This window comes from Emys orbicularis, chromosome 9, assembly GCF_028017835.1.
Source record: "Emys orbicularis isolate rEmyOrb1 chromosome 9, rEmyOrb1.hap1, whole genome shotgun sequence".
Classification (NCBI taxonomy): domain Eukaryota; kingdom Metazoa; phylum Chordata; order Testudines; family Emydidae; genus Emys; species Emys orbicularis.
The window spans coordinates 48,521,893-48,548,602 of NC_088691.1; the positions used below are offsets into that span (position 1 = coordinate 48,521,893).

General features: G+C 49.2%; 1 protein-coding gene across 1 annotated transcript; it reads left to right on the forward strand.

The window, feature by feature from the left end:
• Nucleotides 1-1,674: 1,674 nt before the first annotated feature.
• On the forward strand, nucleotides 1,675-26,710 carry ERFE (erythroferrone). Its single transcript, XM_065410413.1, has 8 exons — nucleotides 1,675-1,869; nucleotides 10,332-10,454; nucleotides 11,820-11,913; nucleotides 14,510-14,733; nucleotides 17,069-17,177; nucleotides 20,728-20,818; nucleotides 24,198-24,273; nucleotides 26,612-26,710. Exons 1-8 carry the CDS (start codon nucleotides 1,675-1,677, stop codon nucleotides 26,708-26,710), a joined length of 1,011 nt encoding a protein of 336 aa, XP_065266485.1.

Consider the following 26,710-nt stretch of genomic DNA (forward strand, 5'->3'; position numbering starts at 1 on the left):
CTCCTGGGGGACCCGAGCCAGTTTTAACCCAAAGCCCATGTGGGTAGGGGAGACTACTGGCTTTGGGGTTGGCATTAGACACTTCCATGCCCTAGGCAGGACTGACCCGATTCTAGGATGGCCAGAGCAATGTTGTCATAGCAGCTCCAAGCCCTGGCCACTGTGGCTGCCCGGTCAGGAGAGGGGACTCCCTTAAAGGTTAAAGCCCTAGTGTGTCCCAGCTGATGCAGGAAACTGAGCAAGTTAGAACCACTCCTATGAGTTCAGCACCCACCAATGAGGCATATCCCTAGGTGCTCATGGTAACTGGAGGCCAGATCTCCCTTTGCTAATGAGTGGAGCAGTCCATGCCCACCTCAGTCATGCCCATCCTATCCGTAGCCAGCGAGGCACTGGCAGCTGGATGCTCAGGATGGCCCATGGAAGGGTCTGGGGAGCTCAAGGGGGAAATGATGCAGCTCCTCCAGTTAGTAAGTGATGCAGTCAGCTGTCCCAAGCAGGAATACCCTATGGTCCCGCTGAAGCTTTGCTGAAGAATAACTTGCATAAAGCATGCAGAGCCCTGGATGGGGTTAGTTCTTCGCTGGGCAAATAGGGGTCATTGCCTCTCAGGATGAGCTGGTAGCTCCAGCCACTGCAGCCACAGCCAGACACGCAGTGAGGGTCACTCAGATCACCGTGGGCTGAAAGGAGTCTAGAGGCTGCTGGTTGGGGATTTGCTTCAGTCCTCTCGCCTGTGGCCCTCTCCATGAAAATTGCCTTGTACTTAGTGTGACTGGAGCTTCTGTGCACCTGTCCCTGGGTTCCCAGCTGCCAGTCTCTAGCTCATGGAGCCAGAGGCTGGAAATGGTTGCACCTAACACTTGAAGCCAGGAGGGGGCTCTCTGGCTCCCTGGAGTGCGTGCGTGAGGCAGTGCCTATGAGGCGGGGAATTCAAGCTCATTAAAAGGAGTGGATGTAAGCAAGAATATCAGACCGAGACAGCCAAGGTCTGCTGCGCCAGGAGCAGTGCCCACAGAAACCCAGGGAGAGAGAGGGCAGTGCACCAGTCATGGGTGTCTCTCATGAGCCACAGATCCCAGCCAGGGCCAGGCTGGAGTGAGAGCCACCAGCAGAGAAACTGGGCATTCTCCTGGCCCCTCCAGCTGTGAAGGGAAGGAGCACATGAGAGCTGCTGGGAAGAGACTGTATTTACAGCTCCAAAGGCAGCCCAAGAAAGGAGGCAAGCAAGGGAGATAGCCCTCTCCCAGCTGGACTCAGCCCCAGCCGGTGGGTTTTTAAGCCCACGCCCAGACTCTTGGTCCGAGCTCTCACGAGCGGATTGGAGCAGGGAGTACTCTGAAGTACAGGGACATTTCTCTAAGAGATCCTTGAGCCTACACAATGTGCTTTCCCCCCACAAAGTAGGACGCATTGCCCTCTCCTTGGGCCAGGTGGCTCAGCTGTCGAGTACCAGCCGGCTGTTCTGCAAGGGCAACCCATCTCCTGAGCTGGTGCTGATGGGAGGACAGGCCTGACATTGCTGGAGTATCATCTCTTCCCCCAAACACTCCATTCCTGACAGGACACAGTCAGATTTCTTCTTGCTCTTACGGACAATGCCTGCCTCTGGGTGGCCATAGAAACTCTGGCTCCTGGAGAGAAAGGACCACCTCTTTGGTGCCGTGTTGAAGGATGGCTGGATCCCTCCCTGCCAGCCACTGGCTCCTATTACTGTGTGTGGGATTCCTGGCAGTGGCCTCATGTGTTGGCTCAGTGGGGTCGGAGAAACTTGGAAGCAGAAGAAGCCGAGAGAAGAAATCCCAGTGGAATGAGTATCCCACAGGCCAGGGAAGAAGCAGCATGCCTCTGCCAGCCTCTAACGACCCGGTAAGCACTTATTCTACCAGCACCTAGTTGTAGGGAATTGAGCACAGATCTAAACTCAGAGCAACCAAAGCAGGAAAGTGGGTGATGCGCAGAGAGTGTAATTTCTGAGCTGAGTGAATGTGATTGCAAGTAAAATCTACTCAGGGAATTTGAATTGTGTGATAACTTTTTTTTTTTTTTTTTACACACACACACACACACACACACACACACACACACACAGAGTGGGTAGCTGGGGTGAGGGGTAGGGATGGTTTTGTACTTTTTCACCTTTGGGTGACTACGCTTGTTTATTGTCAATGAGCAACTGACTTTTGCCATGAGAAAGAATCTAGCACACTGAGGGGACCAAACCAAACGCTGTGAAAGCAAGCCTACTGGCTCATAAAATGTTAGCAAGTGCCCCAAATCTTTTCCAGTTTTGTCATAAATATTTTGAAGAGCAAACATTTTCTCAGCTCTGTTGGAAACATACAATCACTGAGTTTGTCTTGCAGCTTATAGGTTACAGCTGATCAACTGTGTCACATAAAAACTGCAGTGGGATTGACCTGTGGTCCACCTGATCAAGAACCTGTCTCCAAGTACAGATACTCCAGAGGCAGGGGCAAGAATCCTCATAATGGACAATTATGGAGAGACAGTTTCTTCCTTTCCCCAAGCAGTTAGTGACAGCTTATATCCTGAAACATTAGGTTTCAGAGCCCTTCTAAAATTTTGCATGTTATCTAATGTCACCGTTGATGTCGTTCTGATTAACTGTACAACCATCTAATCCTTTGTTCAATTCAGCTAAGCTTTTGGCCTCACTAATACCTTGTGGCAATGAGTTCCATAGATCAATTGTGCAGCATACAAAAAAAAATCCTTTGATCTTTTTTTAAATTGGTAGCCTTTCAGTCGCACTGACTGTCCCTTTATTCTTATGTTACAAGAAGGTAATTGTGAGTTCCTGGTTGACCATATCTGTGCTACTTTAAAAACAAATCCAAATGCAGGGGTGATGTGCAAAGGTGACTGTGTAAGTAGGTTTGTGGGAGGTTAAGATAATATAATTTAACCTGAGGGGCCAGGAGAAAGTGTAAATTATCCCAATTTAGACTCTAGTCCACTACCACCAAATTTGCCTCAATAATTTGCTAACCCACATTCCCATATGAGTGCAGACAAGCTCCGAAGGATAAAACTGAATTGCTCTAAGAGGAGCCCTAAACTCCAGACCTCACATATTCTGTCCTTTGGAGTAGCTGATGGACCAGGAGGCTCAGTCCTTACCTGCCCAGAAATCCCTTCCACTTATCTGCTCAAGCAGTTATTAAAGCTATTGGCAGGGTTAAACTCTCTCCCAGATGAGAGTGCTGCTCAGGAGAATGAATTTCCCACCCTCATTCCTCTGCTCTCAGATAAGGGGAAAGACGGAAGCTGTGTCCAATAGTTTGTGAATGGGTGGAAAACTTATGGCTAGTGATGCCAGCTGTTACTGTTTGACAGGGGTATTCTTTTATATCCCACCCGACCCCTGGGGGCCTTCTTTGGCATCATTCCAACAATGCCCACTGCACTGGGCTAGGGAAATTCGTAAATGCCTTAAGTTGGGTGAGCTGCATAGCTGGGGGAGCCCAGCTAGGGCAGCTTTGCAAATCAGTCAGCACAGAAACACATTAGCTGCTTAAAAAATGTGTGGACCTTGGGGGCTCTGCCAGCAGGTCCTGCTCAGAGAGGCCGGGAGAGTCCAAAGTGCTGCACCATCAATCTGGAAAGTGCCCCAGCTCACTGTGAATGTAAAGGCAGGCAAAAAGGGGGCCAGCTGTGAGGCTAGCCATACCGATGACTTGGGATCTTCAAGCTATTCGAAATTAGCAGCAGCAGTGCACAGAGCACTTGTTTAAAACACTGGGAACACAATACACTGGAGTCACTGCAGTGGTGTTTTATAGTGCTGCTCCAGGAGTGCACATTAAAAATTCAGCTTCCATGATCATTCAGGCCTGTTCTTACCCAAAATTAACTTGCAGCAAATCTCAGTGCGGGCCTGTTGGGTATGTAAACTTGGAAGGATTAGCATTTTATTGGTAAATGTCAATAAATGTTGATTTTTGCCATACACGCACAAACCAACAAAAAAGTATTTCCATTGATGATCACTGAAATTTACAGATAGGCAAAGTAAGAAAAATGCTGCTTGAGAAATTATTTTAGTTTTGATTTAAGGATATTCACATTGTATTGTTTGCCATGGGATGTTGACAATTTGTCTTTTGAACAGTTATAAAGCTTTAACTTTTGGAATCGCAATGTCTGCTGGCATTAGCAGACACCCCTGCCACAATTTTCTGCAAATGTGGACATTTAAATTGATAAAACTCTAAACAAATGGTTAAAAATAAACATTGATATTATCCCTCAAAATTATAAACTGAGTTCTGCCCAGCCTAATTATACACTTGGGCAATCAGCCTTTGTTACATCTTTTTTCTAGAGCTCTTCTGCTTCTCACTCACCAATTTGTAACCCTAGAGGGTTATAAGAAATAGCCAGGATGGATTTGTCAAGAACAAATCATGCCAAACCAACCTAATTTCCTTCTTTGACAGGTTTAGTGGATAGAGGGGAAGCTGTAGCCATGATATGTCTTGATTTGTAGTAAGGCTTTTGACACAGTGCCACATGGCATGAGCAAACTACGGAAATGCTGTCTAGATTACCATAAAATGGGTGAACAACTGGTTAAAAGATCACAATCAAAGAGTAGTTATCAACAGTTCACCATCACCCTGGTAGGGCATATCTAGTGGGGTGCTGCAGGGCTCTGTCCTGAGTCTGGTACTAGTCAATATTTTAATGGATGACTTGGATAATGGAGTGGAGAGTGTGCTTATAAAATGTATGGGGGACACTAAAATGGCACTTTGGAGGACAGGATTAGAATTGAACATGACCTTGACAAATTGGAGAATTGCTCTGAAATCAACAAGATGAAATTCATTAATGACAAGTGCACAGTACCACACTTAGGAAGAAAAAAAATCAAATGCACAACTACAAAATGGGTAATAACTGGCTAGGTGGTAGTACTGCAAAAAGGGTTATACTGGATCACAAATTGAATATGAGTTGACCAGTTGGGAAAAATGCTAATATCAGTCTGAGATTATATAAGTATGGCATGTTTAGTCATGAGAAAAGAAGACTGAGACAGACTTGATAACAGTTTTCAAATACGTTAAGGGCTGTTATAAAGAGGACAGGGATCAGTTGTTCTCCATCTCCGCTGAAGGTAGGACAAGTAGTAATGGACTTAATTTGCAGCAAGGGGGATTTAGGTTAGGTATTAGGAAAAGCTTTCCAACTGTATGGGTAGTTAAGCTCTGGAACAGGCTTCTAAGGGAGGGTGTGAAATCCCCATTGTTGCAGGTTTTTAAGAACAGGTTGGACAAACAACTGTCAGGATGGTCTAGGTATATGTGGTCCTGCCACAGCGTTGGGGGCTGGACTTGATGACCTCTTGATGTCCCTTCCAGCCCGACATTTGTATGATTATGTTGATCTGTAGCTGGTGATATTTTGAAGATGACTTTTGTTCGCTTGGAATAGATGGTAGACCACTATTATTTACAATACATATTAAAAAGCACCTCAGCTAGGCTATAGGTGCCTCTGCCACCAATGGAAAGTACATTAGGATCTGGTTGAATTGATTGCCAAGTGCATGACATAAAACTACACAAAACTTATTTGTCAGGCCCATGGTTTTCCCACGAGGATGGGAGTTTTTAGGCAGTTATTTCATAAATTTCAAAGCCCAAAGGGACTCATTTATTCTGATCTCCTGTATATCTCGGGCCATTAAACCTCCCCTAGACACCCCTGTATTGAGCCCAATGACTTTAGTTAGACTAAAATGGTTCAGTCCTCAGGAGACTAACCTGCTGTGTGCCACAGGCAGAGAACAGGTGAGCCCCAGCTGCCACCAGTGCTGTAGGCCCTCACAGTTGCAGGGAATTGATTAGGTGAGATGTGCCTTTTAAGTGACTGGACATGTCATTCCTTGGCTGGCAGTTCTCTAGCCATGCAGTGTTGTCAACCCCTTTAGGGAGCAACCTTCCCTCTAAGACCCTTGACATTGGCCAGCGGCTAACAGTGCCTTCTCCACTTGGGCTTCTGTCCGTCCCCTCCTTTGGGTGGATGGAGGGATTCTGCACTACTAGCAGAACTAGTGTGACTGGCCTCCTTGGGATGGCTATCTGGAAGTCCTGCCTGCATCTCCCACTGGTGTACAGTTCCCTTGCTAATGAGCAGGTGGAGAGACATGGCAAGTACAGCAAATGGAAGATCTCTAGCTGCTCCTGCACTGCCCCGGCACCTTCCCACATCACCCTTGTGTGGTAGAGATGGGGGAGATGGGGCAACAGAAAAGTTCACTCACTGGCCCAAGGGCACACAAGAAGTGCCTGGCAGTGCTGAGATGGCACCTAATTCTTCAGATGCTTATGCTGTGGATTTTTGTACTCTGCTTGAAGCCTAATAATCTGTAAACTCCCCCACGCCCGGGGAAATAACACACATGCAACGTGAGAAGGGACTTGGAAGTGACAATGGGCAGCAAGTTAGATGGCACCAATGTAGCCCGTGCAGTTGTATTGTACAATGGTGTATGGAGATGTCTCTGGTCTAGCTCCTCAGCTGGTGTAAACTGAACTAATACTGCCTGGAGACTCATGCTCTTGCTGTCCAGCACTGTGAAGGGCAGCAGCATGCTGGATGACCAGAGCACAGCACTGGGACTCAGGAGATCTTGGATCTAATCCACACAATGCTGGTGGCTCACTGTGTGATCCTGGACAAGTCACACAGCTTCTCTGTGCCTCAGTATTCCCATCTAATAGAAATGAAACCTCAGGCATGTTCTCTTCCCTTCAGCCATACAGCCCTCCAGACTCTATGGACCAAGTGTGAGTCGCTCGTCCAACCATGCCCCTAGCTTACTAGGGGGAATCCCTCCTAGGGGATAGGAATCCCTCCTAGCCACAGTAAGTATGCTGTGTCATTGGTGGAGCCGAGGCTTCTCCATAATACCCATCACACCTGGCAGGAGGTGGACCACAGTAGCTGGTCTGCTGGAGCCTGGTCCTCTGGCACCTGCCAACACTGCTCGGTAATCTTCCAGAGGGGCTGCTGCTGAGGGCCTGATGTCCTCTCTCCCTTCCCCCAGAACTCATTGATTTCAATGAGAGGTAGGCAGCTAGGCAAAATACCTTGGAAGAGCAGGCCTTAGCCCACTGCCTCTGCCACAATCACATCTGTTGTTGCAACAGCCAGGGAGAGACTAGGGCCAGAACTCATACCTAGATATCTTGCCTGGCTGATCTTTGCTACAATGAACAACGTGCCAGTGTTATACTAGGGGCTTTATAAACTTCATGGGCCAGACCCTGAGCTAGTGTAAGTTGACACTGACTTCAGTGGAGCGGTGCCACTTTACACTAGGGGAGGCTCTGGCCTTATTTGCCACATGGGTTATGGATAGGGTGACCAGATAGCAAGTGTGAAAAATTGGAACGGAGGGGGGGAGAGGGGGTAATAGGAGCCTATATCAGACAAACCTCCAAATATCGGGACATCTGGTCACTCTACTTATGGCTACAATGCAGTCAGAGGCGTGACTGTAGCATGTGCAGACATACCTGAGCTAGCTCAGCTCTAGCTAGTGTGAGTAACACAGAAGCTGCAGTAGCACAGACAGCAGCATGGGTTAGCCATGTAAGGACATACCCAGAGTCCCATGCTGAGACAACGTCACTGCTATTGTTATTCACACTGGCTAGGGTATGGCAACACGGGCTGCAGTCACACCTCTGACTGCAGCGCAGATAGACCCAGACAAGAATTAGAATCATAGAATATCAGGGTTAGAAGGGACCTCAGGAGGTCATCTAGTCCAGCCCCCTGCTCAAAGCAGGACCAATCCCCAACTAAATCATCCCAGCCAGGGGCTTCGTCAAGCCTGACCTTAAAAGCCTCCAAGGAAGGAGATTCCACCTAGGTAACCCATTTCAGTGCTTCACCACCCTCCTAGTGAAAAAGTTTTTCCTAATATCCAACCGAAACCTCCCCCACTGCAACTTGAGACCATTACTCCTTGTTCTGTCATCTGCCACCACTGAGAACTGCCTAGCTCTATCCTCTTTGGAACCCCCTTTCAGGTACACCTCTACCTCGATATAACGCTGTCCTCGGGAGCCAAAAAATCTTACCGTGTTATAGGTGAAACCGCGTTAAATTGAACTTGCTTTAATCCACCGGAGCACTGCTTTACCGTGTTATATCCAAATTCGTGTTATATTGGGTCGCGTTATATCGAGGTAGCGGTGTAGTTGAAAGCAGCTATCAAATCCCCCCTCATTCTTCTCTTCTGCAGACTAAACAAACCCAGTTCCCTCAGCCTCTCCTCGTAAGTCATGTGCTCCAGCCCCCTAATAATTTTTGTTGCCCTTCGCTGGACTCTTTCCAATTTTTCCACATCCTTCTTGTAATGTGGGGCCCAAAACTGGACACAGTACTCCAGATGAGGCCTCACCAATGCAGAATAGAGGGGAATGATCATGTCCCTCAATCTGCTGGCAATGCCCCTACTTATACAGCCCAAAATGCTGTTAGCCTTCTTGGCAACAAGGGCACACTGTTGACTCATATCCAGCTTCTCGTCCACTGTAACCCCTAGGTCCTTTTCTGCAGAACTGCTGCCTAGCCATTTGGTCCCTAGTCTGTAGCAGTGCATGGGATTCTTCCGTCCTAAGTGCAGGACTCTGCACTTGTCCTTGTTGAACCTCATCAGATTTCTTTTGGCCCAATCCTCTAATTTGTCTAGGTCCCTCTGTATCCTATCCCTATCCTCCAGCATATCTACCACTCCTCCCAGTTTAGTGTCATCTGCAAACTTGCTGAGGGTGCAATCCACGCCATCCTCCAGATCATTAATGAAGATATTGAACAAAACCAGCCCCAGGACCAACCCTTTGGGCACTCCGCTTGATATCGGCTGCCAACTAGACATGGAGCCATTGATCAGTACCCGTTGAGCCCGATGATCTAGCCAGCTTTCTATCCACCTTATAGTCCATTCATCCAGCCCATACTTCTTTAACTTGCTGGCAAGAATACTGTGGGAGACCGTATCAAAAGCTTTGCTAAAGTCAAGGAATAACACATCCACTGCTTTCCCCTAATCCACAGAGCCAGTTATTTCATCATAAAAGGCAATTAGGTTAGTCAGGCATGACTTGCCCTTGGTGAATCCATGCTGACTGTTCCTGATCACTTTCCTCTCCTCTAAGTGCTTCAGAATTGATTCCTTGAGGACCTGCTCCATGATTTTTCCAGGGACTGAGGTGAGGCTGACTGGCCTGTAGTTCCCCGGATCCTCCTTCTCCCCTTTTTTAAAGATGGGTACTACATTAGCCTTTTTCCAGTCATCCGGGACCTCCCCCGATCGCCATGAGTTTTCAAAGATAATGGCCAATGGCTCTGCAATCACGTCCACCAACTCCTTTAGCACCCTCGGATGCAGCGCATCCGGCCCCATGGACTTGTGCTCGTCCAGCTTTAGCATCAACTACACCTTGATTAGTATTTACTTCTTGGATCAGTATTTTGATATTGATTTCAGCATCAGTCAATGAACATATGTGGTTACATTACAGACTGTCAATACCAGATGATCCAACAGGGAAGCCAGAGCATGGTATCAGTGAGTTCGGTGTGATGACACTTGCTAGGTGAAACAGGAGTTGTGCACAGATACAGCAATAGTCTAGGGCAGCAGCTGATGAACTGAAATTGCGGTAAAGACTTAGCACTTCACCAAGATGCTGATTTGTGCTCTTGTGAAGTTTTAAGTGGACCTGTGTTAGCTGTAACTCACCAAACCTCTCCACTAATGCACCATACGTCCCCCCCCGCGCCCCGTGCAATGCACCAGCACACCAGCACCACCAGCCCATATGCCTACAACCCACCCCCACGCTGGGCTAACATTCATGGTTGCAAAAAGCACTGTGGGCTGTTTAATGACCTCCGTTTACATCCCCTCCAAAATATGCGCCCCAGAAACACTGCTGCTGCTGGCACTGGGTTAGCGCCCACCCAGAGAGAAGCATGCCCTCTACAGAGTTTCTTTGAGTCCAGAGTTTTTCAGAGGTCCCCCAGGTAGCCAGGTTCCCCATGTCCTGCACGCTGTGAGACGGGCACAGCTCCCTGGCCAACAGCTAAGGCAGTCACAGCGATAAGGAACTCATTAACACTCCGGCAAAGCACAGGCTGGTTTCTGGCTGCTGAGTTCCTGCCCCTGCTGTGTAATGGGAGTAGCGATGAAGAACGGCACCCACCTGTGTCTGAACCACCCAGCAGCCCGCAGAGCTGGTTACTGTCACTTTCTGTGTTCTTATTCTTTGATCGTCCTACAGGAACCCCTTCCTGAGCAGTCTCGCAGCATCGACCCCCGGGACGCCTGGATGCTCTTTATGAAACAATCAAACAAAGGGGTGAACAGCAAGAAACGGGACAAAGGCAAATCAAAAAAATTCAAGGTATGTATTCACATCCCCGGTGTGTCTGCACAACCCACCCCAGGGAGCCCCGGCTCAGACTTGTTGCACCCCATCCCACACAGCGATCCCAGGCTTGCTGCACCGCCACCCCATACAGAGATCCGAACTGTGCCTGCTGCGCCCACCCTACACTGACATCCCTGGCACTGGCCCACTGCACCCCTCCCGTCACAGAGCTCCTCAGCCTGGGCCCACTGCACCCCACCCCCCACAGAGCTCCAGAGCCTGGGCCCACTGCGCCCCTCCCCTCACAGAGCTCCTCAGCCTGGGCCCACTGCACCCCTCCCCTCACAGAGCTCCTCAGCCTGGGCCCACTGCGCCCCTCCCCTCACAGAGCTCCTCATCCTGGGCCCATTGCGCCCCACCCCGCACAGAGCTCCTGAGCCTGGGCCCACTGCGCCCCTCCCCTCACAGAGCTCCTCAGCCTGGGCCCACTGCGCCCACCCCCCACAGAGCTCCTGAGCCTGGGCCCACTGCGCCCCTCCCCTCACAGAGCTCCTCAGCCTGGGCCCACTGCGCCCCTCCCCTCACAGAGCTCCTCAGCCTGGGCCCACTGCGCCCCACCCCCCACAGAGCTCCTGAGCCTGGACCCACTGCGCCCCTCCCCTCACAGAGCTCCTCAGCCTGGGCCCACTGCGCCCCTCCCATCACAGAGCTCCTCAGCCTGGGCCCACTGCGTCCTTCCCATCACAGAGCTCCTCAGCCTGGGCCCACTGCGTCCTTCCCATCACAGAGCTCCTCAGCCTGGGCCCACTGCGCCCCTCCCCTCACAGAGCTCCTCAGCCTGGGCCCACTGCGTCCTTCCCATCACAGAGCTCCTCAGCCTGGGCCCACTGCGTCCTTCCCATCACAGAGCTCCTCAGCCTGGGCCCACTGCGCCCCTCCCCTCACAGAGCTTCTCAGTCTGGGCCCACTGCGCTCCTCCCCTCACAGAGCTTCTCAGTCTGGGCCCACTGCACCCCTCCCCTCACAGAGATGCTCAGCTTGGGCGCATTGCACCCCACCCCACATGGAGAGTCCTGACCCAAGCCTACTGTGCCCCCAACCCAGAGGGCCCACGGCATCCCTAGTGTAACAGCCCTGCTCCTTCTGAGCCCAGAACAGACCGAGGGGGTGGGGCTGAAAACAGTGACCAACCCAGCAGAGATGGCCAATCCTGCTTAGATTCCAGCACAGAGTTCAGAACAGGCAGGTGCCCTTTCGGGCAATGGGAAGGGGAAGGGTGCCAGGATGTGGGTGACTAGAGGCTGGCACTGTGGGATGGAGCCATTCTTATTGGATCTACACTGGCTGGCTGTGCCCTAATTTGAACTGAGTAGCTCTGTGCTCTGTCTGGGGTTCCAGTTTGGCCTGCCAGGCCCACCAGGTCCCCCCGGCCCTCAAGGAGCCCTGGTGACACCAGAAGAATTGCTGAAGGACTTCCGGCTGCTGCTGAAAGGTACAGTATGAAAGCCAGTGCATGGAGTGGGCTGAGTGCGTCTCCACAGGCACTTCAGCTGAGCTGGGGAGGTGGGTGCCCCATGCTGCAGGGAGTGTGACACTAGGGTTACCATATCTATTAAATAAAAAAAGAGGACCCTCCACGGGCCCTGGCCCCGCCCATTTCCCCACCCCTAGCCCCGCCCCAACTCCGCCCCTTCCCCGCCCTAACTCCGCCCCCTCCTCCCTCCCACTCCCAGCCACGGGGAAAGGGCTGCCGGAGCGCTACCGGCTTCACGGTTTGCCGGGCAGCCCCCAGACCCTGCGCCCCCGGCCGGCGCTTGCCCAGCGCAGCTGGAGCCCAGGAGGGGAAGCGCCCAGCCGGGGGCGCAGGGTCTGGAGGCTACCCGGCAAACCGTGAAGCCGGTAGCGCTTGGGCTTCGGGCAGCCCCCTTGCCTCCGGACCCTGCGCCCCCAGCCGGGCACTTCCCCTCCCGGGCTCCAGCGGCGCAGGGTCCGGAGGCATGGGGGCTGCCCGAAGCCGGTAGCGCTCGGGCAGCCCGGCTCTGTTTAAGAGCCGGGCTGCCCGAGTGCTACCGGCTTCGGGCAGCCCCCATGCCCGGCTCTTAAACAGAGCCAAAGAGTCGGGGAGGAGCAGAGCAGCCGCGGCTGGAGGCTCTGCTCCTCCCCTGACTCTTCGGCTCTGTTTAAGAGCCGGGCTGCCCGAGTGCTACCGGCTTCGGGCAGCCCCTGTGCCTCCAGACCCTGCGCCCCCAGCCGGGCACTTCCCCTCCCGGGCTCCTGCGGCGCAGGGTCCGGAGGTATGGGGGCTGCCCAAAGCCCGTAGCGCTCGGCTCTTAAACAGAGCCGAAGAGTCGGGGAGGAGCAGAGCCGCCGCAGCTGGAGGCTCTGCTCCTCCCCTGACTCTTCGGCTCTGTTTAAGAGCCGAGCTGCCCCAGCGCTACCGGCTTCGGGCAGCCCCTGTGCCTCCAGACCCTGCGCCGCCGGAGCCCGGGAGGGGAAGTGGCCGGCGGCTGGGGTCTGGAGGCAAGGGGGCTGCCTGAAGCCCATAGCGCTCGGGCAGCTCTGCTCTTAAACAGAGCCGAAGAGTCAGGGGAGGAGCAGAGCCGCCATTTTCCCGGACATGTTCGGCTTTTTGGCAATTCCCCCCAGACGGGGGTTTGAGTGCCGAAAAGCCGGACATGTCCGGGAAAAAGAGGACATATGGTAACCTGACACTGAAGAGACAAGAGCTCATGTCCTACTGGGGGGGCAAGGTCACCTTGTGAACCTGATCTCCCTCCCTCAGGGTTGAGGTTAAGGAGAGTAAGGGCTAGTCTACACTGCAATGCTAAAGCGCTGCTGTGGCAGCGCTTTAATATGGCTTGTGTAGTCACAGCAGAGTGCTGGGAGAGAGCTCTTCCAGCGCTCTAAAAAAACCCCACCTCCACGAGTGGCGTAGCTACAGAGCTGGGAGTGCAACTCCCGACACTGGTGCACTATCTACACTGGCAGCCTAGCTTTTCACACCCCTGAGCGAGAAAGTTGCAGCACTGCAAAGTGCCAGTGTAGACAAGCCCTTAGTGGTTGCTGTCTAGTGCATATGGGGAGTCGACCCCTTGGTGGGTGCAGGGGCAGTAAGTTGGCATGCAGTGCTGCTTAGCCTGCCTGCCCAGACACAAGAGCCAGGTAACTGGAGCAGGGCAGAAAGGGGTGTATGTCTGGGGTGGTATCTTACTCCCTCTTACATGGGTGCTCAGCCAGACAAACTCCAGCCCCAGGAGCAGCTTTACACTTTCAGTGTATCGGTTATTTCGACATAATTTTCCAGAACAGAGTTTTACACTCACACATCAGGACATGACTAACTACAACCTCAAATGTGCACTTTGTCTAATATCACAAATAATAATTGCTAACACACATCTTGGTGATGAGGTACTTATTTGTCTGGGTTTGTGTGGGCGGGATGTTAGGGAAGTGACTTTAGCCCCAATCCAACCTCCGTTGCAGTCTTTGGAGATGTTTCAGAGTAGCAGCCATGTTAGTCTGTATCTGCAAAAAGAACAGGCGTACTTGTGGCACCTTAGAGACTAATGAATTTATTTGAGCGTAAGCTTTCGTGGGCTACAGCCTACTTCTGACTGCAGTGGTAGGTGTGTACTTGTGTGGTGAGATTTGTGTGTGTCACAAACTCATTCCCTGTTTATCTCCAACACCTCAGAGGATTTCCCATTAGCTTTTTGGCTCAACACTTAAGAATCAAACTCAGCAACAATAATTGGGAACCCCAGAGAACTAATATCCCTTTCCTGGCTTCATGACTGCAATGAAAACCAATGGGAGCATTCTCCAACAAACCTCACTGCTGCCTAAAATGACCAGGACGGAACATTTGCCTGGATCAAGCACATGAAGCAGGGATGACTGGGATTCAGTCTCAAATGATGGTGCCAGCTTGCTGGGCTTTGACTAGAATTCACACCAGTGTCCATCCTGCTTCCATTGACATCAAGGGGCATTTTACCATTGGCTCCAATGGGAGCAGTCATTTGTGAAAACCCTTTGTACATCAGTGACTCCTAAAACTGGTTCTCTGGGGGGCGTTCTCTCAGAGGTGGTAAAAGAGCGGGAGAGGATGAGACTGAAGGCCTGTGAAGGTTGCCAGGAAGGTGAGGAAGAGGAGGAGAGAGGAGAAGATGACATCTTGGCACTTGTTGCTGGTCCGTTGGCAAAGAGTAAGCCACAGCATCGAGTGGAGGCAGCCTTCCACTGCCGAATACGGAGAAACATTTCCATTGAACGGAGATCCCTGCAAGAACTTCGGATCTATTACATAGTGAGTGGGGGAGGGAGTTTGCCATGCTGGACTGGCAAAAATGCAGATTCAGCAACACTGACACGTTTCCCAAATTTGTGTTGGTTTCGCCAAATTGTTTTGGTCAAAAAACAAACAGTCCAAAAATTGACATTTTTCTAAATGAAACGTTTCAAATTGTTGGCTCAAAACACCTTTTTGTTTCAAAATTTTCTTTAATTTTATTTTAAAAACCCAATAAAAAATGTTTTTAAATGGCTGGAATCAAAATGAAACATTTCAATTTTGCCTAAATGAAATATTTTGTTTGACCTGAAACAATTTTTTTTCTACTTTTTGATTTGCTGAAACATTTCATTTTTGGTTCAGCCTGAAATTGCATCCTTTTCCCCCCAATTTTTCAGAATTGCCAGTGAATTAAAAAAAAATCCATTATTCTCACAGTTATATTCCCAGCATCTGATCTCTCCGAGGATGGTGAATATAACTTCAATCCAACCCCCACAGGAGTCTCTGGGGAGATTCCCATTGACTTCAATGAGCATTGGATCAGGTCCTGACCTCCCAAATGCACCTTGCCATTTGTGCTATACTATAGGTGTGTGTGCCAGGGGTGGGGGAAGGGGGGTTACTTCCTTTGAGCCTCCTAGCCAATTGCAGGCCAATTAAAATCCCTAGACAAACTTTTATGTATCAATGGAGATAAGGCTGAGTACACATCAGTAACTTAGGATACAAAAATATTACAGGGATGTTATTTTTAGCCCCAAAATAAGCATTACAGACCAGGAAATTCAGAGTTAAGGTTAAACATACATGAAATCTAGATACAGTAGAACCTCAGAGTTATGAACACCTCGGGAATGGAGGTTGTTCGTAACTCTGAACAAAACATTACAGTTCTTTCAAAAGTTTACAACTGAACATTGACTTAATACAGCTTTGAAACTTTACTATGCAGAAGAAAAATGCTGCTTTTAACCATCTTAATTTAATGAAACAAGCACAGAAACAGTTTCCTTACCTTGTCAAATCATATTTTTAATCTTGTTAGATCTTTCCCTTTTTTTTAAAGTAGTTTACATTTAACACAGTCCTGTACTGTATTTGCTTTTATTTTGGTCTCTCCTGCTGCCTGATTGTGTACGTCTGGTTCCAAATGAGCTGTGTGGTTGACCGGTCAATTTGTAATTCTGATGTTCATAACTCTGATGTTCTATTGTATATTAAGACCTGTAAATGCAGTTAAGACACCCAGAACAACCTTAAAAACTCTGCTCTATAATGATGCCATATACTACACATACAGTTAAGAATCATGCGTTTTTTTTCCACGATTTCTCCTCATAGTGTCACTACAACCCAGAATTCCCTGCCCTGAAGAATTTACAACCTATACAGACAAGACTAAAGGAGTACTATTATCCCTATTTTCCAGATGAGGAAAAGAGACAAAGAGAGATTATGCAGCTTGCCCACGGCCACATAAGACATCTGTGGCAGAGCTAGGAATTGGACTCTGAGTAGGGTTGCCAATTTTCAAATTTCCGAAAACCGGACACTACAGAAGTAAAGCCGGAACCTCCCCGCTCCACCTCGTCCCCCGAGGCCCCGCCCCTGCTCCGCCTCTTCCCCGAGGCCCCCACCCCCATCACTCGCAACTCTCCTCCCTTTCCCTTCCTTGATCCCGTCCCCGCCCCCTCTCCCCCACACACAACTGGGCGCTCTCTACTCCAGGGCTAGGATGGGAGCCTGCCCGCCCACGAGATGCAGGTAGGAGACGGCCCCAGCTGAGCAGGGGCTGGCGTGGGTTGATGACCCAGTGCCTACTCCCTTGGCCCCCCCACCTGTGGTAACTGGACTTTTGGTGTCGTCAGTACATGTGACTGGACACTGTACAGGTCCCCTTTCAACCAGACTTTCCGGTCAAAAACTGGACACCTGGCAACCCTAACTCTGAGCTTTCCAAAGTCCTTCACCAGCCATCCTCCCTTTTTAATCTACTTATCAAAATTTGCTTGCAGGTATTATTTGATGAATAATTCTGAGTAACAAACACATTTGAAAACAATCATGGTCAGACGTCAGATAATCTGTGAACAACTAGAGAACAAGACAAATTTTCAAATACGTTGTTAGGCCTAGTCTGTACTTAATAACTATGGCAGTAAGAGGCCTAGTGTAGATACAGTTATACTCTGCGTGCTGCGATCACCCTCTGCTTGCACTGCAGACACAGTGCATGTCTGTTTCCTAAGGGGATGCTGCTTGCTGAGCGCCCATCTCCTAATGCAATATGTAGAGTTGGGATGGTGTTTCGCAGTGTGTGCAGTCTTGCCTTTCTCTTTGTTACTAGCCTCAGAAAGAGGGGGTGTTCCATCGAGGCCTGGGGCTGAACCTGACCAGCGGCCAATACACAGCACCTGTTGCAGGGTATTACACCTTCACCGCCACCTTGCACATCGGTAAGCTTTCCTGCTGCCTGGCACACGGAGCTGGCCTCCACACACGGCCGGCTCTAGTTTTTTTGCTGCCCCAAGCAAAAAAAATTTTGGCTGCCCCCCCCCACTGCACCCTCCTGCCGCCCCACTGGGTCACTGGTAACTCGCTCCCAGGGCGGGTCATTCAGCAGGAATTTTGGATGTGCACAGAACACAGACAGGATTGGTTCCCATATGGTTACAGAACTGCAGTAAAGTGGAACAATTTTCAGCTTGTGTGATTGAAGGCTATCTGGATGCATATTATAAGACTGTCCTACATAAATGAGGAAAAGTTGAGGTGCCTTTATTATTCTTTTGTTCCATTCTTTGTTTCTATGGGGAATTTGCCAATGCAATATCACTGTCTTCCTTTTAAACAAATAAAACTAAAACTTAAAAAAAATAATAATAATAATAATAATAATAACAAAAAAGCAATGGCTGTTGAAAATAGCAATTCCAGTCCTAATAAGCACTGGGAAGCATTTCTTGCTTAATTTATTCTACTTTTTCCTACAGCAAGTTACAGTGGATCAGTATATTTGATTTGGGAGAAATGAAGTAACAGCTGCCCAAATTGAGCTTGAGCACTCCTGAATTTTGAGGGTGTTCAAATCTGGAAGGCAGGTGCTGGATTCCCTTTCTGAATATTAGCTAAATCTGGAAAAGTCAATTTCTGCTTCCATGGCTCAGAAATGTAAATCTTCCTACGTGCCTGGTACTGTATCTAAAGCTGCCCAGTCTAGTAGAGCCTCCCCTCCCTTACTTTTCATTTTAAATTCTAGTGGGATCCACGTACCTGCCTTGCTAGGCTTCAGATAGAGAGGTGCAATGTCCATTTAGTCCACCCAATTCTTTCTTTGGGGGAGAGCCCACGGCTGTGGCAGCAGGAGGTGCAGGTGGGGGCCAGAGCTGGGGCAGCAGGGAGTACGGGTGCAGGGAGAAGAGCCCAGGGCTGGGGTGGCAGGAGATGCGGGTGAGGGGAGAGCCCAGGGCTGGGGCAGCAGGGGGGTGCAGGTGGGGGCCAGAGCTGGGGCAGCAGGGGGTGTGGGCGGGGGAGAGTCCAGGGCTGGGGCAACACAGCGGTGCAGGGGGAGCCCAGGGCTGAGGTGGGGGGCGGCAAAAAACCTAGAGCTGGCTCTGTCCCTACCATTTACAGCAAGCTGCAGCATGAGGTTTCAGTTCTACACTCCTTTCCCCTCCCTTTCCTGTTAATTGCGGCCGAGGGAATGCTGGGAAATGTAGTTCTTTCCCTGCTCCAGGGCTGGCTCTATAGGCAGGGAGCTAACCAAGGAACTACAGCTCCCAGGGCTCCCTGTTGGTTCTCAGCTCTCATGCTGGATTCTTGTGCCCCTGCAAATTTGCCGCCCCAAGCACCTGCTTGCTTTGCTGGTGCCTAGAGCCGGCCCTGCCTCCACAGCATGGCGATGCTGTTGAATCATAGAATCATAGAAGATTAGGGTTGGAAGAGACCTCAGGAGGTCATCTAGTCCAACCCCCTGCTCAAAGCGGGACCAACCCCAACTAAATCATCCCAACCAGGGTTTTGCCAAGCCGGGCATTAAAAACCTCTAAGGATGGAGATTCCACCACTTCCCTAGATAACCCATTCCAGTGCTTCACCACCCTCCTTCAGGTAGTTGAAGGCTGCTATCAAATCCCCCCTCACTCTTCTCTTCTGAAGGCTAAATAAGCCCAGTTCCCTCAGCCTCTCCTCATAAGTCATGTGCCCCATTTTCGTTGCCCTCCACTGGACTCTCTCCAATTGTCCAAATCCTTTCTGTAGTGGGGGGCCCAAAACTGGACACAATACTCCAGATGTGGCCTCACCAGTGCCCAATAGAGGGGAATAATCACTTCTCTCGATCTGCTGGCAGCACTCCTACTAATGCAGCCCAATATGTCGTTAGCCTTCTTGGCAACAAGGGCACACTGTTGACTCATATCCAGCTTCTCGTCCACTGTAATCCCCAGGTCCTTTTCTGCAGAACTGCCACTTATCCAGTCGGTCCCCAGCCTGGGATTCTTCTGTCCTAAGTGCAGGACTCTGCACTTGCCCTTATTGAACCTCATCAGATTTCTTTTGGCCCAATCCTCCAATTTGTCTAGATCACTCTGGACCCTATCCCTACCCTCCAGTGTATCTACCTCTCCCCCAGTTTAGTGTCATCTGTGAACTTGCTGAGGGTGCAAATCCATCTCATCATCCAGATCATTAATGAAGATGTTGAACACTACTGGCCCCAGGACTGACTCCTGGGGCACTCCGCTTGGTACTGGCTGCCAGCTAGACATCGAGCCGTTGATCACTACCCGTTGAGCCCGACGATCTAGCCAGCTTTCTATCCACCTTATAGTCCATTCATCCAATCCATACTTCTTTAACTTGCTGGCAAGAATACTGTGGGAGACCATATCAAAAGCTTTGCTAAAGTCAAGGTGTATCACGTCTATTGCTTTCCCCATACCCACAGAGCCAGTTATCTCATCATAGAAGGCAATCAGGCATTGGTCAGGCATGACTTGCCCTTGGTGAATCCATGTTTACTATTCCTGATCACCTTCCTCTCCTCCAAGTGCTTCAAAATGGTTTCCTTGAGGACCTGCTCCATGATTTTTCCAGGGACTGAGGTGAGCCTGACTGGTCTATAGTTCCCCGGATTCTCCTTCTTCCCTTTTTTAGAGATAGGCACTATATTTGCCTTTTTCCAATCGTCCAGGACCTCGCCTGAGCGCCACGAGTTTTCAAAGATAATGGATAATGGCTCTGCAATCACATCAGCCGACTCCCTCAGCACCCTTGGATGCAGTGCATCCAGCCCCATGGACTAGTGTATGTCCAGCTTTTCTAAATAGTCCTTAACCTGTTCTTTCACCACTGAGCTCTGCTCACCTCCTCCCCATACTGTGCTGCCCAGTGCAGCAGTCTGGGAGCTGACCTTGTCTATGAAGACTGAGGCAAAAAAAGCATTGAGTACTTCAGCTTTTTCCACATCATCTGTCACTAGGTTGCCTCCCCCATTCAATAAGGGTCCCACACTTTCCCTGACCTTCTTCTTGTTGCTAACATACCTATAGAAACCCTTCTTGTTATTCTTCACATCCCTTGCTGCAACTCCAATCGTGCTTTGGCCTTCCTGATTATACCCCTGCATACTCGAGCAATATTTTTATACTCCTCCATAGTCACCCTCCAGGACTCTTTGGGACAGAAACCTTAGTGGCATAAATAAGTGTAGCTCCATTGAAGTTACTGTGCCAGATCCTCTGCTGGTGTAAATCAGCATAGTTCCACTGGAGTCAACATACTGTGGGTATGACTTGATGTAGTTCCACTGACGATCATTTGGCTACACTAATTTACACCAGCTGAGGCCCAGACCCAGCTATTCAATCAGAGCATTCAGGCTGGCCAGCTGTGTGGGCATGTCTGGCTTCCCTGGGGGGCTGAGGCCTAAGGCCTTTACAAGGGGTTCTGTTCAGAAGGGGAGAACATCTCATCCCTGTCTCATTAGCTCTTCTGTGTTTATAGTTCATGGAGAACAACAGAAGAAAGGGCAACAGCGTGCGAGAGATCGCCTGCGGGTACTGATCTGCGTCCAGTCTCTGTGTCAACATAACATGTGAGTGTGCCTGGTAGAGGCATGCCCTCCCTGCTAGCACAGCCAGACTTCTTTTAAATGTAAAAACTGTTTTTCTCTCTATTAGCCCAGAAGGTGAGTTCACAAAAAGGAGGGGCCCACAGTGCATAGGGCACACAGATCATGGCACCACTATGGCTGTTGGGAGCTGGTGGAGGATTTCCTATGTAGGGGAAATCCCAGGGTGGCCTGGAACCTCTGTAGCTGCTTCCACACCATCCCCTTTCTCATCTCTCAGAGTAGGGGATCTGGCTGGGAGAGAGAGATCCTGTCTGGGGTATCCCTGCACCCTGGTGATTCCTAGCTGCCTGAATAGCTTCTGGGGGCCATTGATAGCTGGGTTTAAACTAGAGCAGCCTTAAGGCTGATCTAACATAGACTAGCAACTGGCTTGGCCCCCAGATCAGGTGACATAATGTCACCTTTGTATGTCCTTTATGTGCCCCAGTCCTGAACTGCATTGAGCACTGCACTGGACTGGTGCCTGTAACTGGATCTAAAAGTATCATCACAGCTACCACTTGTCAAAAAAAATGTCAGTGGAACAGTTTTCCACCAAAAAAGTGCAGTTTCATCAAAATCCAAATGTTTCACTGGAATGTGTCAATTTCGATGACATGCTTGAAGCAAAAAAGTTGAAATGACTTCAATTTTCTCGTTTCATTTTGAGAGTGTCAAAATGGTGTTCATTATGACTTTGATTCATTTTGTTTTGATTTTTATAGTATATCAAATGTTCATTTACATATATTTAATATTTTAATATCATATAAACATCAAAGCAAAGTGAATTGACATTCTCAAAATGAAATGTTTTAATAGTTTTGAATGGAATTTTTTTTTGAAATTTTCATTCCACAGGACATTTTGAAATTTTAGCATTTTGTTCTATTTCAAAATGAATGTTTTTTTTTTTTTAAATCAGAATTGCCTGTGGAATGGAAATGCCAATTTCAGCCAGCTCTAATCACAACCATGCTCTGTGGGCCAAATTAATAGCGGCACCTGTGGGATTGTCTACATGGGGACCCTTAGGAAGGTTAATCTGAGTGAACTTTTAAAGTGGTTTCTCCTGTCAGTGCAGGTACTCCACCTCTCTGCGAGGTAGTAGCTATGTCCACAGGAGAATTCTCCCATTGACCTAGCGCTGTATACACCAGGAGTTAGGTTAGTTTAACTGGACTGCTCAGGGGAGTGTGAATTTTTTCACACCCCCAAGCGACTTAGGGTATGTCTACACTGTCCATGTCACACTTTATCGCCGGGGGAGAGCTCTCACGGCAATAAAAAAAACCAAACAAACCCTCAAACGAGTGGTGGTAGCTTTATCGCCAGGAGCTGTGCGGTCTATACTGGTGCTTTTCAGCGCTAAAACTTTTGTTGCTCAGGGGTGTGTTTTTTCACACCCCTGAATGACAAAAGTTTTAGTGCTGAAAGTGGCAGTGTAGACATAGCCTTTGTTCCAGTGTAGTCCGGGCCATAGATTCCCTCTGACTTACATGCATCTTACCAATGTGCAACTTAGACCACATCTGACTTTGGTCCCTGGATGCGTAGTTTATAGGGGGCCCTATGTGTCTGGTAGTCAGCATGAGAGTGATGGAGTATCGTCACTATAGCTTTGTGACAAAGAGCAAAAATATTTCCACAGCGCACACATTTTGTGCCAGGTACTGCTCACAAAACAGTGCCACAAACCAAGGGAAACAATAGTCCTGCAGAGTTGTGCCATTTAGTTATTTGGAAATGTTGTCAACCCCTCCTGGCTAATGTCAGCTGATCACAGAGCTGGTCCATGCATGGGACCAAATTAAATTCTATATGCTGGTCTCAGCTAGAACTCTGGGTTGTTCTCCAGAAAAAGTGCAAAGCCCCAAATCTCTCCCCTCTGTATAAACAAATCTCACCTCCACAAGATGCACTGTAAAGGAGGCCAATTTTAGCAAGGATCATGCCAGAAGAGGCATGTGCATCTGTCATTACCATCTGAGGCATATACATACAGAACCCATGCATCTAGCTTGGCTAGTAGCGTGCATGTGGGCTAAGATTTTCAAAGCTCCCTAGGGGATTTGACTGTCCAAAACCCATTAGGTTGGAAAAACCTCATCCATTCTCTCTCTCTATAGCTCTCCATGTTATTACACATGTATCCCAAGGGTCTTTGCCTGCATAACTTCTACTGAAATGGGATTTTAATTATATGTCACTTTGTTAGGTAGAAAATAAAATACTTACAGTGTTCTGGAGGGACACCCTCTCAGTTAGAAAGGTAGGCCAGGTGCCAATCCCCTTCCATCACTGGCCCCCTGCTGACACTGCCAGCATGAATGCTAACTTTAATGGCTGGCTTGTGCTGGCTACTAAGAAATCATAGAATCATAGAAGATTAGGGTTGGAAGAGATCTCAGGAGGTCATCTAGTCCAACCCACTGCTCAAAGCAGGACCAACCCCACTAAATCATCCCAACTCATATGACTCATTTCATATGAGTGATCCCATTGCCACCAGATTGTAAGGGCTTCCAGTCACAACCAGGGTAGGCTAGATGGCCATACATGGGGTCAAGAAGGAATTTCCCCCCAGGTCAGATTAGCAGTGAGTTGGGGCTTTTTCACCTTCCTCTGCAGCGTGTGGCAGGTCACTATCCAGGATTATCTGGAGCTATCTCATAATCATTTCCCTGCCATTGCAGGGGCCGCGAGCACTGATGCACCTTGGGCCCTCCTAGTCCATTCCTGTGGCACATCTTGAGTCTCCTGTGGGCTGTAATACTTTTTTCTAATGTCTGTTGTTGGGTTGAGTGTGCGGATGATCGGGGGTGTAGGGGACCAGTAATATACAGGTCAGAGGGGGTGATCTGCTGGTCCCTTACAACCATAAACTCTATGACCCTCTGTGAGCCAGTCCTAGTGGGGAAAAGCACTCTATCCCTAGCCTTGGTTTGCATAATAAATTGATGGATGGGATGAACCCTCCAGAACATAGCTGAGATAAATACATCAACATGGGGGCGTGAGAAGGCCCTGAGCCTCTGACCATGCTGCACCTACTCCATGGCAAGAGGCTGTCAAGCGCCAGGCCACCCCTGGGACCATTCTTGAGGACTATACTTGGTTTGGTTTTTTTAAACAAAATTTAGAATTAAATGTAAATAATGATACAGAGGGTAATGAGCAGCTTTGCAGAGAGGAGACAAGTTTGCCAGGGCATTGTGCAGTCCTCCCCTTCTCTTTAATGTCTGGACCTGGGGATGGGGGAGGCAATCACTCTCTATTACTGTAGATAACTGGCTAGTAGGTGAATTCTGGGTTGTACATGGATCACCTCAGTGCTGACATTGCTGTTTCTTGTCTTCAGTTCTCTGGAGACGGTGGCTGGTTTGGACAGCAGTGAACTTTTCACCATCTCAGTCAGTGGAGTCCTGTACTTACAGGTAAACATGGGCAAACTAATGAGGCCAAGGGGTGTTCCTTATGGGCAGACCCACCTCGTGCAGTGTGCTATTGACATGAGCATGCAGCACAACTGGGCAGCTAACTTTTCACAACAATAACACTACCCACGGGGGGGCCAGGCAGCTTTGTACAGCCCACACTGAAGTCCATGCTATTTTCAGCATGCTAGCTAGCTCAAAGCAAACAGGAGTATACCTACCCCATCTGTAATCACACCTCTGATTGCGTTGCAGACATGCCCTAATTGAGCACATCCATTCCCAAGTGCAGCAGGAAGTCACTGTGGTTTAAAAGCTCTTCAATGCAGGAGGCCGTGTCCTTTTCTACAGAAAGCGCCCTGTATTGTGGGTGCTACTGGAACCAACCAGTGAAGATGACAAGCATGTGCTTCTGTGCTGGCTTTCCTCTGCAGCTGGGTAGGAAGTTCATTCCTCAGTCTGACTCTGCATCATTTTTTAAAACCAGCCTCAATAATACTGGCATGATCAGCCTTCCATCTCTCTGGGGGCTGAGACCCAGAGCGTCCAAGGTATCTGATTTAAACAGGATTAAGCACCTAAAGATCGTTGAGGATGTAGACCCGAGTCCCTCCAATGATCTGCCACAGTACTGCAGGGTTTAGTCTTTAGGGTGTCCTTGCCTACAGTCAGTGGCTTATAGCCATAGAACCAGCCAACTACTCTGGTACTATATACCGTAGTCCTGATTCCCCCCTGCCTGGCAGCTTGTGTAGTCATTACCACCTCTATAAAGTGCATGTAAAATGCTATTTTGATTGGGTAAATGCCTGCATGAGGTGCAGGACAATGGGGAAGCCAGCTGCCTAAGGCACCTTAAGGGATAATGCACCATAGCACTGATAGACCAATGCCCACCATTGGCAGACACCCATTACTAAAGGGTAGAGCTTGTGCACCTCACTGTTTTAGTGTTTCCCAATAGAGAGGGATACAGATCAGTCACATTCAGATGTTTGCTCTCAGCCCAAAGGGCTTGGTTTTGAAAAGGAGAACGGATAGTTTAGCAAAGCAGCAAAAGTAAGTTTCTACATTTCGGTGGGGCTACTCATCTGTTTGACAGCAGGCTTCAGTGCATTGCTCAAGTGGGGCTGGAGAGTGTACAAAATACACAGGATATGCAAAACAGCAGAGTCCTCATTATAACCTTAACTTTGGCATTTCCCACTTAGTAACATCCTGGTGGATAATTCGGAACCATCCTACTTTGGAGATTGGTTGAGCCCTGACCCAAACCAGCATGTGCTATTGGCTTGTAGCAGCCTGTACTGGCTGCAGCACTGTGCAGAACGAGCTTAGCATTCCACTCAGCCATGGCAGGGCCTACTTTGTCTGTGGTGGGGGAATTCTTCCTCCCCTTCCAGGCTTTTTACAGCGCCCTCGATGCGGCTAGCATGCTATATAGGGTATAAACACTGCACACTAAGTCCAGGCTCTGACTCAGGCTTGAGCCCAAGCCCACACACAATCTGACGCAGGTTCTATGACCTTGCTAGAGAGTGGGTCAGCCCAAGTCCCACTGTGTCTCAGGTCTAAGCCCTGTAATTTTGCACTATGGATACAGGTCATTCCCCAGACCCAAGTCAGAAGGTCTGCATTTGCAGTATGACTGTTAGCATAGCTATGAGTCCAGCACTTGTAAACCCAGGTTTACAATGGTGTGGGAACACTCAAGCATGAGCTTGGGAACACTGTGTCCACCAGTCTGGGTCCCACCACCCTGGAGTTAGTGGTGCAGCATGACCATAGCCAGAAGGGCTGGAACAAGGGACAGAAACTGCCCCATGTTCTGCTTTAAGTGTAAAACGTGACTCAACTTTAAGTAGTGCATCACAACCTACATAACTAGGTAGGCCCTGCCCTAGAGAATGCCATGGCTGAGTGGGCAGGGCTGCCATGTGGAATGCTAAGCTCGTTCTGCACAGTGCTGCAGCCAGTACAGGCTGCTACAAGCCAATAGCACATGCTGGTTTGGGTCAGGGCTCAACCAATCTCCAAAGTAGGATGGTTCCGAATTATCCACCAGGATGTTACTAAGTGGGAAATGCCAAAGTTAAGGTTATAATGAGGACTCTGCTGTTTTGCATATCCTGTGTATTTTGTACACTCTCCAGCCCCACTTGAGCAATGCACTGAAGCCTGCTGTCAAACAGATGAGTAGCCTCACCGAAATGTAGAAACTTACTTTTGCTGCTTTGCTAAACTATAGATCTGCTGCATTTACATGACACACTCCTCTATGTGCTGATTGTGGCAACCTGGGACTATTTTCACTGTCACTCTCATTTCTCCCTTTCAGGCTGGCCAGTATGCCTCGGTTTTTGTAGATAATGCCACTGGATCATCCCTCACTGTTCGAAGTGGCTCGGATTTCAGCGCTGTTCTTCTGGGGGTGTGA

What these genes read in the sequence shown, in the direction of transcription:
- ERFE (XM_065410413.1), top strand. Translation starts at nt 1,675, where the DNA reads ATGGCTGGATCCCTCCCTGCCAGCCACTGGCTCCTATTACTGTGTGTG. An exon ending in CACCGCCACCTTGCACATCG is followed by an intron (nt 17,178 to 20,727) that starts GTAAGCTTTCCT and finishes CTGTGTTTATAG; the next exon opens with TTCATGGAGAACAACAGAAG. An exon ending in TCTCTGTGTCAACATAACAT is followed by an intron (nt 20,819 to 24,197) that starts GTGAGTGTGCCT and finishes TCTTGTCTTCAG; the next exon opens with TTCTCTGGAGACGGTGGCTG.